Source organism: Myotis nattereri, assembly GCF_964212035.1.
Source record: "Myotis nattereri genome assembly, chromosome: 2".
In the NCBI taxonomy this organism is placed as follows: domain Eukaryota; kingdom Metazoa; phylum Chordata; class Mammalia; order Chiroptera; family Vespertilionidae; genus Myotis; species Myotis nattereri.
In genome coordinates, this window is record NC_138076.1 from 8,479,010 (window position 1) to 8,493,055 (window position 14,046).

Here is a 14,046-nt window from a genome sequence, read left to right on the forward strand (position 1 = left end):
CTGGCCCTTTCTCCCTGCTTCTTGCTGCCTCCCTGGGCTGGGGAGAGTCCTGGGCCCCCTTTCTCCAGGAACCATGCTGGCCTCTGACTCCTCTCTCTCTCTCTCTCTCTCTCTGGCAATCTTCCTTTCCCCTCAGATTTGGGAAAACTTGATGTAATCATTGGAAGGGCGGGGTGGGCAGAACACACTGCTTTCCCTCAGGTGTTCTACCAAATCTATGGTTTATATCTGAATTCTTTCTCTTCCTCTGGAAAATCTAATGCCATGAATAGACGACTTTCTCTGCTTTCTGAATGTTTTCTTTTTCTGAAGCAATGTTCGGCTGACCAAATGAGGAAAGGGTCCTGGGTAAAAGAAGCATGTTAAAAAACAAAACACCTCATTCATTAAAATTGCTATTTATTAGCAATACAGATGAGCAAAAATGGCCCCTCTAGTAACCTTCATTAGACATTGATTTTAATAATAACAGGAATAAAGCAAGTGTTTTAAAGAAACGATTGGTAGCGTGTGTGCAACACTGAATACTAGGGAAGCCAGTTCAGAACGTACTTGGAAAATCAATCAAGTTCAGTCCAGGTGAGTAATGGCTTTATTCACAGAGAATGCAAGCCAGGGAAACCAGAAGGTAAAGGTGGATGGTTACGGTCGGAAGGCATTACTTATACACACATAAAAATAAGCTTAATTGTGCCATCAAACTCTGAGATGCTGTTGGAGTTTTGGATAAAGTAAGGAGGAGATGGGAAGATGAGAGAAGCTGTGGATCTCTATGTAGGAATGGGGGAGGGGGCCTGCCTGTGTGGGATGGGGAGGGAGTGTGCTGTGCCTGTGGGGGAGTCCCCAGGCTCTCTGCCTCCAGCAACCACTGAGTCAATTCTCCAGGGATGAGGGTCTTCAGGGAGAAGTCCATCTGATCATCTTTTTTCTTTTCTTTTTCTTTAATGACTTAGAGGTTCCTCTGCCCCCAGAAATCACCTACTTTAAATAATGATGCCTCAAATCCCTCTCATGCAACTTTTTGGTTCATACAATGTGAAAAATACAAGATCTGACAGGTAACCAGTCGAAAGTCATGCGCCTAGAAGTATAGTAAGAGCCCTACGTGGAGTCCCGCCACACCGTGCGGGAACAGCCTGGTAGGCCACACAAGTGTGTGGGTACCTGCCCTGCTAGGTCCCCCAAGGCTGTAATCTTGCCTTCCTGACTTTTGCATCACCGGTACCCCACAGAGTGTCGGTGTCCAGAGAAGGCATTCAACATGCTTGTTGAAAGAAGGTGCAAAGGAAAAGAATGAATGAATGAATGATGTGAATTATTCAGATAATTTCTATGTTGATGGGGAAGAGTAGGAGGAAGTAGAGTCCCAAGGGAGCTGATCACTAAAGGGTAAGAAGTTTCTGTAAACGCACACTTTGCAGTGCCACAGTTTTGCTTGGCGTTAGCTAAATGGGAGCTTGTGGTTGGAGTACTTTGCAGGAACACTTGTGATTTCTGACGATATGTATGGTGTGTGTGTGTGTGCGCCCGCTTTAATAAGGTCACGATAAAGCACTTTATTTTAAAGAAGGCATTGCTCTAATTGATTAAGCTACCCTGGGGAATAACTCTGGAGAAATATTGCACTTATTTTTTGTCTTTTCAAAGCAGTACAGAATGAGTCTATTAATCACCTTTGATTGAAATTCAGCAACTCATATGTGATCTTATATGATCAAAAAATAAACTTTTCAGAATTCTTTCCTCTCTGCTAAGCTGAAATTCACCATGTGAACAAATAGTAATCGTGTGTGCAAGTTCCTACAGGTTTTAGATATTCGCCAACACACAGGCATTGTGCAGTCACCACCATCAGCAAATCCTTAAGTGTTTTTCTTTCTTTGCCTTTGACTCTTTAGCAGCTCCCATTCTCTATTCCCATTTCAGTAAAATAGATTAATTCTTTACAAGCTTCCACTAAAAGTCCAAAGGCTAGCTCCGTGCCGTCTCTCATTTCTGCACAGCCCTATCCCCACTGCCCCCAGTCTCCAGGAGACCAAGTTTGAAAGCAGAGTTCTCTCTCTCATCTCCTAGCGGCCAGTCCATTCTCTCCTTGGCAGAAAGCCACTGAGCACTGGGACTGCGGGTGGACACATGTTCTGCTGAGCACCATTCTCTCGCCGCCTGTGTAAGCGATACCTGGATCTTATGATCACAGGCAGCTCATGCTCCTGAGGGCATGTGAGGTCTCCCTTTTCTGAGAAAGTCAATGGAGGGAGAGGTCAGTGTATGGATCTCCACGTGTAGCCTCTTGTCAAGCTCCTCCGACACAGCAGGGTCATTGGACAGAAGCCAAGGAGAAATATGATACCTCTCATTTAGAAACTATGAAAAATTAGTAAAATTAAAACAAAGAGGATACTTCCTGAATTAAACATTAACATCCCAAATTAAATATTAACTTAGTATTTAATTTAATTTAAATGTCTGTTAAAGTTTCCTGGTGATGTTTAAATAATTGAACAAATTGACAGTGAAAATAAATCCAGGCATTTAAGCAGATAAAACTTTTCATGTTTTGAAGTGGTTGTACTATCACATATAAATTGTTATTTTTTTAAGTCCAGTAATTAAATAAGTCATGGTATGATGATTTCATAAATTAAAGCTATTATAAGAAATTAATACATGCCAAAGTGGAATTAGTAATATAAGACAAATAATGAAGAAAAGAAAATATCTACTTAAGAATTGGTGTTGGGATACCCAAGAATGGTATGGAGAAAAATGAAATTAAATCATACATTCTTATAATACATTTTAAAAAATAACTACCACCCTGGCTGGTGTGGCCCAAGTGGTTGGAGTGTCGACCCATACACCTAAAGAATGTGGGTTCAATTCCTGGTCAGGGCACATGCCCAGGGCGAGTACAGGAGGCAATTGATTGATCCTTTTCTCTCACATCAATGTCTCTCTCTCTCTCTCTCTCTCTCTCTCTCTCTCTCCCTCCCCCTCTCTCTAAAATTAGTAAGCATGTTCTTGGATGAGGATTAAAACAAACAAACAAACAAACAAACAAACAAACCCTAATATATAAAAAGCCAGGGGCCATCACGACCGAAACACCTAAATAGACGACTGAACAGCAGGCTGCGTGGGGCAACCAGGCCAGCAGGAGGGATAGTTGGGGGTGACCAGGTCAGCAGGGGGGAGCAGTTAGGGGTGACCAGGCTGGCGGGAGGGCAGTAAGGGGCGATCAGGCAGGCAGGCAGGTGAGCAGTTAGGAGCCAGTGGTCCCAGATTGTGAGAGGGATGTCCAACTGCTGGTGTAGGCCCGATCCAGAGGGGTCCCAGATTGGAGAGGGTGCAGGCTGGGCTGAGGGGACCCCCCACTCCCGTGCACGAATTCCATGCACCGGCCTCTAGTAAAAAATAACCACCAACAGAATTGGAATAGACTACCTAGTAGGGCAACCTGACAAATCTTTCTACAAAAGAGATACATGTACACCAAAACATGAAGGATATCATCATATTATGGATCTGTTCATATTTAAATGAGTAACACTTAGAACAATGTAATAACATAAATATCAAAAGAAAAACAACAAGATGAAAAATACTCAGCATGTATTTATTGCCCCCAATATATGCAACATTGTTGTAAATAGGAAGAAGTACGCTGCTTTCCTGCCATAAGTGGTCAAGGAACATTAAAAATCTATGTAGAAGGAAAACCCTGACAACTTAAATCAAATCATATGAACATGTACCGTTTCATAGCAATTAAAGAGGCACAAATTAGAACTCACAAAACACAAATAACTGAAAGATTTTTTTTTTTCAAGCCAGTGTTGGAGGAGGATCTGTGGGAAACAAGCGTCCCATCTCCATGGCTGGTGGATCCACATTTATGTAGAGCAATTGTTGAATATGCAGCAGGTACTCAAAAAAAAAACACAAAAAACCCAAACTTTTAAAATGTTCAATCTATCCATTCCATTTTGGAAATACATGAGAAGAAAAAAGTAAAGGGAGAAAGTAAAATTTGTGCAGAAGTTTTATATACCAGCACCATTTTTCATTATAAACCTAAGAAATATCTCTAATGTTCAGTTAGAAGGGAAAGGAATTAGGCAATTACTCTGTATTAACAAGATGGAATACAGTGCCCTCTAAGGAGAAGAAATGACTAATACGTGGATTGTGCTGATCCGTGGAAATCTATATGTGAAGCTGTGGGTGAATAAAGTTAAACACGTGACAAATACGTCACCTGCTGAATGTAAGGTTCCTGAGGACTGAGCTATCTCAGTTTGAATTCACAGGGCCAAACTTCGGTCCTGGAACTCAGTAGCTCAAGTGTTGGTTGAATGACTGCATAGAGGACTTTTCTGCTTATCCTGAGTTCTTGACCTTCTGCCTGCTATGACCTTGGTACGTGTGCACTTTGTTAGCAGTTCACACAGCTCACCTGCATTTCCGAACTCTATCCTGCCCCAACCTCAAATAAATGCATCTCCTTTGCAGTCCTGGCGCCCAACCAGTGACCTCTGCTCCACTGAAGTGTCCAGATCCCGGGTGACACACAGCTGCAGCTCAGTTGACACCCAACCTGATGTTTGCATTCATCAGCAAGCTGGTGAAAAAAAAAAAAAAAGAATAAACTTGTCAATGTACAAAAGAACAGGAACAAGCGTGGGAAAAGAATTGAACAGGGTAAAGAGTTTAGAGTGAAAAACAAATTGCAATCATCCTAGGGGAAGCAACAGCTGTACTTGCAAACCCGGGTGATTATATGAATTGCCTGAAAAATATTAAGGATCCAGGCTCATAGTAATATATTGGGGGGTGGGGGAAGGGACTAGTTGCAATCAATTTCCTAGGACTAGATAGCATAGTCTTCCCAAGTCCAGGTGCCTGTTAAAAGGAGGCAAGTACGGCCAAGGATTCGACCTTCTCTTAATATCCTGGTCACCCAGCTACTCTGGTGGGAAGCCGCCAGCTGCCTGAGACTGTTCTGCCCAGAATACGTGCTGAGATTCCGTTCAGAGGGGTCCCTGTTCTTAGTGTCATCAGACTGTTAGGGGTAACAGAAAAGCAACACACACACACACACACACACACACACACACACACACACACACACCTTGCTGAAACAGCTCTTCACCTAGCAGCCCCCTGCATGCGGTCTTTCCTGGTGCCGCCGAGTGCTGGGCACATGAATATTTGAAAGCAGAATGAATGGTTGAACCGCTGAATGGGGAGAAGAGGGGATTCAGCAGGTTGCCAGATTGTGTTAGGTAATCACAGCATCCAGTGACGTTAGTATTTATTTTGGAGGATCTTCGTTATTTGTGAGAGCACACAACTCCGAAGAGGCCCAGATCCAGGCAGCGAGGGACACCATTCGGGAAGAAGAAAAAATCAGCCTGAAACGCCCTGACCCGGAGCGGCCGTGCAGGCCCGAGGTTAAAGAAAGCCGGGCTAGAGGATCCGTCCCCCGTCGGCCCAGCCTAAGCCGTCTTGTGCTATAAATACAGCGGCCCACACGCTGCAGAGACACGGTGTTCCCTCTGGTCGCCGGGACAGATAACATGAATGTGCCCTTTAAACGTCCCAGGCTGAAGGCACAGCCCCCAACCCACCCCTGCCTCCCGGAAGCGCCTTCGCCCCCTTTGCCCTCTGCAGAAGAGGGGGGCGGCCACGGGGGGGTCCAAGCACCTGCCCAGCCAATGCGCACTGTGTGCACGGCCTCGGGGTCCCTCCTCCTCTCGCGAGAGGCCGGGCGGGGGATATAAGGAGGGATGCGGGGCGAGGTAGGCGGCCCCTTCGCGACGCGCAGGGACGGAGACGGGGTGGCTGTGCCTGGCCCGGCGGAGGCGAGAGCAAGAGCGCGGCTCCCAGAGGCTGTGTGCGCCCGGCTGGCATCATGAGTGATCAGGCTCTGAGCTTCCTGAAGGACTTCCTGGCTGGTGGCATCGCCGCTGCCGTCTCCAAGACCGCGGTCGCCCCAATCGAGAGGGTCAAACTGCTGCTGCAGGTGGGGACGGAGCGGGCGCGGGCGCGGGCGCGGGCGCGGGCGGGGGCGCAGCGAGCCAGGCGGCGGGCAGGGCGCGCGGGATGCGCTGGGCGCAGCGGCGAGGAGAGCGGGCAGCGGGCGGCGGGCGGCGGGCGGCGGTCGGGCCGCAGCAGATCTGCGCTAGGCCACAGGCCCTGCGCCCGGCCTGCCAAGGGGAAGGTGCCCCCTGCGCAGACCCGTCCGGCGTCAGTAGCAGATTCCTGGTGTCGGGTGGCGCGCAGCCGCCGCTGTCTATATATGGAAACCCACCCGGAGCGGGTTACAGCCAGCCAGATCCTGCGCCTGGGCCAGCCCTGGCACGCACTCAGGCCTCCTAGGTCGGACTCACCTTTTGATTTTCAATGTCCCCTTGCTTGCACCTTTCCACCTGCACCCGCCTTTTACTATCAAAACCTTAAAATAATTATTACAGAGGAACTCGCCTGCTGTGTATCCCATGCACTAGGCTAGAGGATGACATGTATGTTTCATTCATCTTTACGTAACCCCTGTAGGGCAGGGATTCTCTCCTCCAACTTCACATTTGAAGAAACGGGTTTTGAAGAGATTAAGCAATTTTTGGAATAAACTCAGATGGTCGTCCTTACTCATCCGTTCCCCAAATCTTTTCCACTTCAACCTAGTCACCGAATGGCATACCACCACCATCATCATCGCTGTCATCATCACCCCGCTCCCATCTAGCCTCTTTTTCTCACTTGTCCAAAAGACATGGGCCTGTCAGTGAGGAATTGGACCTCTTCCATTTGGGAGTCAAAATGATCAATAACAAGAAAAACCCCAACACATTGCTCACAACAGCAACAGACCCCTCAACAGCTGGTTACTTGGATAATAATGCGCCTGAAAATTTCCAGGCTCTAGTGCCTAATGGGTTTACTCTCTTTCTGTTAGAACAGCTACTACTCAGAGATCCTGGTCTCCAGGGAGACTGGAGTGCGACTGAGAAATCAGCACCTCCTGCTCATCATGTCTATAAAGAGCACGGGTGTCCTTTGGGGTGGGGGTGGGGGGTGGGGGGTTTTATCATTTTTATGTCCCAGTAAGTCCCTAGCACAATTCTGGCCCCTAGGAAAATTCAGCACACAATTCAGTCATCCTTTCCATCTATTTGGGGCAGGACATTTTCTCTCAAATGCCCTGATAATTGAGGCAAAATTGGATTTATGGGCTTGTTATCCAAGGAGCTACCATTCATTTACCCTAGTTGTTTGATTTCCCCATACAATTTTTATTAAAAAGCAAATCAAGGAAGTGCAAATGTTCTTTTTCTCTTGCCCTTTTCTCCTTCTCCCTCTGTCCTGCTCCTCCTAACACCCAACTCCTCCCCCGTGCCCCGCCTCCCTGCAGGTCCAGCATGCCAGCAAACAGATCAGCGCTGAGCAACAGTACAAAGGGATCATGGATTGCGTGGTGAGAATCCCCAAGGAGCAGGGCTTTCTCTCCTTCTGGAGAGGTAACCTGGCCAACGTGATCCGTTACTTCCCCACCCAAGCTCTCAACTTCGCCTTCAAGGACAAGTACAAGCAGATCTTCCTGGGGGGCGTGGACCGGCACAAGCAGTTCTGGCGCTACTTTGCCGGTAACCTGGCTTCCGGTGGGGCAGCTGGGGCCACCTCCCTCTGCTTTGTCTACCCGCTGGACTTCGCCAGGACCAGGTTGGCTGCCGACGTGGGCAAGGGTAGCGCCCAGCGTGAGTTCAGTGGTCTGGGCGACTGTCTCACCAAGATCTTCAAGTCCGATGGCCTTGGGGGTCTCTACCAGGGTTTCAGCGTCTCTGTCCAGGGCATCATTATCTACAGAGCTGCCTACTTTGGAGTCTATGATACTGCCAAGGGTGAGAGAGGGGCTTGGGGGGCGGGGGGGGGGCGGCCTGGGGAGGAGGAGGAGAACCTACAGACAGGACCCCGAGGGGATTTGTAACTCACAAAGGGCTTTGTATGTATTAATCCTGTTTCTTTCCTAGTCTCTGGGCTAAATTGAGGCTTTGGAATGAGGCGGTGGTGACATGAGGCTATAGAGCAGCGGTTCTCAACCTGTGGGTCGCGACCCCTTTGGCGGTTGAACGACCCTTTCACAGGGGTCGCCTAAGACCATCCTGCATATCAGATATTTACATGACGATTCATCACAGTAGCAACATTACAGTTATGAAGTAGCAACGCAAATAATTTTATGGTTGGGTCACAACATGAGGAACTGTATTTAAAGGGCCAGAAGGTTGAGAACCACTGAGCTAGAGGATTCTCCTGGTCCTCTACTGAAACAAGCTCTGGCCTTGCGTTATTGAGAGGAAGGGCAGACCAGCCCCCTCTTCCCATGGCTCTGTCAGTTCCTGAGCGTAACCTGGACCATTTCAACGTGTCCTGTATGCTGGGCAGAACTCGGCTTCCCTAGATCCAGCGAGGGTAGCCAGGTTCCGCTGAAAGGGGGGGCCTGGGGTTGGAGGTTTACGTAGCCTCTTCCCATCTCCTCCTGCTTTTGGCGGAGCTGCTGAGAGGAATCACTTCATCGCCATTTGGCTTTTGGCTCTGCCCGCAGGGATGCTGCCTGACCCCAAGAATGTGCACATTTTCATCAGCTGGATGATCGCTCAGTCCGTGACGGCGGTGGCAGGGCTAGTGTCCTACCCCTTTGACACTGTGCGCCGTAGGATGATGATGCAGTCTGGCCGGAAGGGGGGTAAGCCTGGCACCTACTGATCTAAAGCATAGTTTTCCTGCCCGAAGAGAACCCTATTTGGTACTGTTTTCAGTCTTCATTATTCCAATTGTTAAAATCATGTGATGATAATTTACAAAAGAAAGCTTCTCAACTATTTCTCTAGAGAACTTTGTTATCATATAGATAAGAACATAGAAAATGGAATATTTAGAGGTGGACTTAACTAGGTATCTAGCATGATAGAGGCCTTAGGCCCTTTTTCTTAGAGCAGTGATTTTCAACCGGTGTGCCGCAATAATTTTTTTTAATATATTTTTTATTGTTGATAGTATTACAGATATCTAGATATCTCCCCTCCCCCCTCCCCTTTACTCCCCTCCTCCCAGTCCCTACCCACCCCGCCAGGTCTTCACTACCCTATTGCCCCTGTCCATGGGTTATGCATATAAGTACATAAGTTCTTTGGTTTATCTCTTCTCATCCCAACCCCACATCGAGGTATGTCAGTCTGTTCCATGCCTCCATGCTTCGGGTCTTATTTTGTTGGTCAATTCATTTTGTTTATCTGCAAGAATTTTTAAAACATGCAAAAGCTGACTATTTAGTCAGGGACACTGATTTCTTTTCCCTTAGACTGTCAAATAAAAAAATGACAATAGTCAACACAATAGCTATCCGGAGTGAATGAATCAATTTTGTCAGATTGGCAAAATATATATTTTTGGTGTGATGAGAATGTTAGTAATTTATGTGTGCCATGAGATGAAAAAGGTGGAAAATCGCAGCCTTAGAAGCTGGGTGCAGAAGCAAGGGGGAAGAATTGAAGTAACTAGCTGGTTTATTTAACAATGATTCTTCTCTTATCTAGTTATGACAGGCAGGGAAGGGTGACTCAGGTGGACAAGGGATAGCCTCAAGCAGCCTGCTCCAATAGGAAAGGTCTTAGCTCCCATAGGTTGAAATATGTGAAATTGCCATTTTTAATGTAAAAAAGTCGTGTTAGTTTCATTTGGTTCAACCTACTAGTTGTGGCTCTTTTAACTGTGTCATCTTGGACTAGTATATCCTGAGAGTAGGCCTTATTTTTCTCATCCATAAAAAGGGCACTACCCAGTTAAACACTTCTGACTACCCAGTTAAACACTTCTGACTACCCAAACACTTCTGACTACCCAGTTAAACACTTCTGACTACCCAGTTAAACACTTCTGACTACCCAAACACTTCTGACTACCCAGTTAAACACTTCTGACTACCCAAACACTTCTGACTACCCAAACACTTCTGACTACCCAAACACTTCTGACTACCCAAACACTTCTGACTACCCAGTTAAACACTTCTGACTACCCAGTTAAACACTTCTGACTACCCAAACACTTCTGACTACCCAGTTAAACACTTCTGACTACCCAGTTAAACACTTCTGACTACCCAAACACTTCTGACTACCCAGTTAAACACTTCTGACTACCCAAACACTTCTGACTACCCAAACACTTCTGACTACCCAAACACTTCTGACTACCCAAACACTTCTGACTACCCAGTTAAACACTTCTGACTACCCAGTTAAACACTTCTGACTACCCAAACACTTCTGACTACCCAGTTAAACACTTCTGACTACCCAGTTAAACACTTCTGACTACCCAAACACTTCTGACTACCCAGTTAAACACTTCTGACTACCCAGTTAAACACTTCTGACTACCCAAACACTTCTGACTACCCAGTTAAACACTTCTGACTACCCAAACACTTCTGACTACCCAGTTAAACACTTCTGACTACCCAAACACTTCTGACTACCCAGTTAAACACTTCTGACTACCCAGTTAAACACTTCTGACTACCCAAACACTTCTGACTACCCAGTTAAACACTTCTGACTACCCAGTTAAACACTTCTCACTACCCAGTTAAACACTTCTGACTACCCAAACACTTCTGACTACCCAGTTAAACACTTCTGACTACCCAAACACTTCTGACTACCCAGTTAAACACTTCTGACTACCCAGTTAAACACTTCTGACTACCCAAACACTTCTGACTACCCAAACACTTCTGACTACCCAAACACTTCTGACTACCCAGTTAAACACTTCTGACTACCCAGTTAAACACTGCTGACTACCCAAACACTTCTGACTACCCAGTTAAACACTTCTGACTACCCAGTTAAACACTTCTGACTACCCAAACACTTCTGACTACCCAGTTAAACACTTCTGACTACCCAGTTAAACACTTCTGACTACCCAAACACTTCTGACTACCCAGTTAAACACTTCTGACTACCCAGTTAAACACTTCTGACTACCCAGTTAAACACTGCTGTTCCACCCTGCTCCCGTTTGACAGTGTGATGGTCTGTGAACTAGCTGGTTGACTGCCACAGCTCTCACCTTGAGTTAAAGGAGTAGGAATGACAAGAGAGCCTGCCTAGCAGTTATGCAGGAAAGGGATGTCTAGTTGAACATAGCATAGAGCTGGGAGTTGGAGTTCAAGCGACTTACTTGTGACACTGTGTGCAGAGGTCTCTCAGTGGGAAAGTCTCTTTCAAAAACAGATCCAGAGACAGAGAAGCATCGATCAGACCGTCAAACCTCAGAGGGAAGGTAGGGGAGGGTGGGGGTAAGGGGGAGAGGTCAAGCAAAGGACTTGTATGCATGCATATGAGCCTAACCAATGGACACGACAACAGGGGGTGAGGGCATGAGTTGGGGGGTTGGGGGGCAATGGGGAGATAAGGACTCATATGTAATACCTTAATCAATAAAAAAGTAAAAAATTAAAAAATAAAAAAGAATTACGGAGCCCTTACCATTGTTTGTTTCCACAGCTGACATTATGTACACGGGGACACTGGACTGCTGGAGGAAGATTGCCAAAGACGAGGGAGGCAAGGCTTTCTTCAAAGGTGCCTGGTCCAATGTATTGAGAGGCATGGGCGGTGCCTTTGTGTTGGTGTTGTATGATGAGATCAAAAAGATCGTCTAATGTAATTAAAGCAAATTCACTGCTTCCAGACCTGTTTGTGTGGTTTAATAGACTCTTCCTAGGGGAAGTAAAAAGAAAGATCTGGGATAAAACCAGACTGAAAGGAATACCTCAGGAAAAAAAAAAAAATGGCATCACTGAGTGTTCATTAAACCACGAATGTATTTTGTATTTATTTTACATGGAAATTCCCACAGAAAAATATAAAATAACGTATCATACTTGTATAATTAACTGAAGAACTGATAATAAATAACAATGTGAAACAAATAAAGACCACTTAATGCACCTTCTCTATTGAATTATTAACTGCCAAATGGATTAAAAAATAAGACCATACATGCCTATTTTCTAGCATGACTCACTTATAAATCAGTGGCCCAGCTTTTAAATGCCAAATATACTATTTACATGTACATACCTACAACGCTGAGGAGTTCTGGCTCCCACACGTGAACAGGCAATGCACTCTCTGACCTCACAGCACGTCACTGTAGACTCCAAAGTGATGACACCGGCCAGGGCTTCCACAATCTGACCTTATTTTATGCACATCCACGCAGTTCAGGAATTCTGAGCTTCCACCGAGAGCTTCAGAACATAGTTTCAAGAGTCTTGCACGAATAGGAAGTGCTTCGTATCAGTGCCATTAGAGAACTGTGAGACAGAACTTCATGACAAGTGGGCACTGTCCACTGAACAGCAACTAGCATGCTAGTATTTAATGACTAGGTTCTGCGGGAGATACAGGAAGCCTGGAACCCATCCTGGAAGAAGCCGAAATGGGGGTAGGAGCGAGAAAATGGCCTTGTTACATAATGTAAAGTGTAATACAGCGAGTCTTGGTTGAGTAGAAGAGGGGAGCTGAAATGTGGCAGGAGTAGAAGGTGGACCTTGAAGAAAATAACTAGATTTAGACCCATGGCTCTAGAAAGCATCTGCCGGCGTTAGATACACGGGCACAGAACATCTCTGCCAGCGCTTTTCTGTAACCATTTAGCAAGACCTAGCAGAAAAAGTCAGTTTTGGATTTGACTCATAAATTGTGAGCAAGAGGAAAAGAACCACAATTTCAAGTGGGAAATGAGGACTTTGGTCCAGAGGACAAACGGTTCATATAGCTCTAGCTTGTTGAGTGACTGGGAGGGAACAAACTCCTCGATTCTAGGCAAAGCCTGAAAGGTGGGCACCTGCCTTTTATTTCCCGATAGATGGTTTGAGGGGTGTGGCGTCTCTGTACTTTCTTTTCCTTCTTTCTTCCCAAGCTCTTCCCCCTACTCAGTCCTGCAGCCCCAGGAAGAAGTTGACTGCCTTGTTCTATGCTTTACCACATCCAAGGTCACATCTATCCCAATCCAGTAGGTATCTTAGAGGAAATGGGGCTGCTTCATTTGATGGTGCCCAAATCCAGGTTCAAGATTAATACACTTATTTCACTATGAAGATCTGAGAATTACCTTTTTAAAAAAGTATTTATGGTTTATAAAGGATTTCCATATTGGCAGACCAGGTGATGCAAACCATGCACCCTCTCACAACTAGAAAAGGGGCTCAAACTGTTTAAAATAAAATCTGCATGAAGGCACTGAGGAGCTAAGGAGGCATGGAAAATTATGGGGCCAACACTTTGGAAGGAGACAATGCAGAAGTGAGTCTGATGTGTTTCCTCATCGGATACTTTTCCTCACTTGGTGCCTACAAATCATCGAAAATTCAGCTGAAATGCTGAGGGACTAGAGCAGTGTTGGCGAACCTTTTGAGCTCGGCGTGTCAGCATTTTGAAAAACCCTAACTTAACTCTGGTGCCGTATCACATATAGAAATTTTTTGATATTTGCAGCCATAGTAAAACAAAGACATATTTTTGATATTTTATATATTTTATCGCTTCTCAGCCTTTTGGCTAAGATCAAGTGTAGTATTTTATATATTTAAATGCTATTTAACAAAGAAAAATCAACCAAAAAAATGAATTCGCGTGTCACTTCTGACACGCGTGTCATAGGTTCGCCATCTCTGGACTAGAGTCTGAAAGCCTCTTGGGGAGAAAGGGACAAGAACGAACCCTCGGCATGCCAAGGAAGGGGAGCCCTGATAAACTTGTTTTGGATTGGGACCCCAGAGGGTGATACCCTAGCAGTAAGAGTGAAATGGGACTAGTTTGGCCTTGCAGTCAATCTAGAACAGTGTGCCCAATATAGCATTGTAACAATATTACAGAACAAATTTGATAATGTGGTTTAAAGAGATGATTGATCAAGAATAGAATTTTAAGCAAAACTCTGAAAGCTCTATAACGAATACCCTCCTTC

The 14,046-nt window shown here is 45.7% G+C and overlaps 1 protein-coding gene across 1 annotated transcript; it reads left to right on the plus strand.

The window, feature by feature from the left end:
- The first annotated feature begins 5,768 nt into the window (after positions 1-5,768).
- SLC25A4 (solute carrier family 25 member 4) lies at positions 5,769-11,758 on the plus strand. Its single transcript, XM_081084111.1, has 4 exons — positions 5,769-6,025; positions 7,415-7,901; positions 8,606-8,746; positions 11,577-11,758. The coding sequence occupies exons 1-4, from the start codon at positions 5,915-5,917 to the stop codon at positions 11,732-11,734; spliced, it is 897 nt and encodes a 298-aa protein (XP_080940237.1). The 5' UTR covers positions 5,769-5,914; the 3' UTR covers positions 11,735-11,758.
- Positions 11,759-14,046: the final 2,288 nt, after the last annotated feature.

Excerpts from the sequence above, each read along its gene's own strand:
- SLC25A4 (XM_081084111.1), top strand. The coding sequence starts at position 5,915 with ATGAGTGATCAGGCTCTGAGCTTCCTGAAGGACTTCCTGGCTGGTGGC. Across the intron at positions 6,026-7,414 it reads GGGTCAAACTGCTGCTGCAG|GTCCAGCATGCCAGCAAACA; the intron begins GTGGGGACGGAG and ends GCCTCCCTGCAG. Across the intron at positions 7,902-8,605 it reads AGTCTATGATACTGCCAAGG|GGATGCTGCCTGACCCCAAG; the intron begins GTGAGAGAGGGG and ends CTCTGCCCGCAG.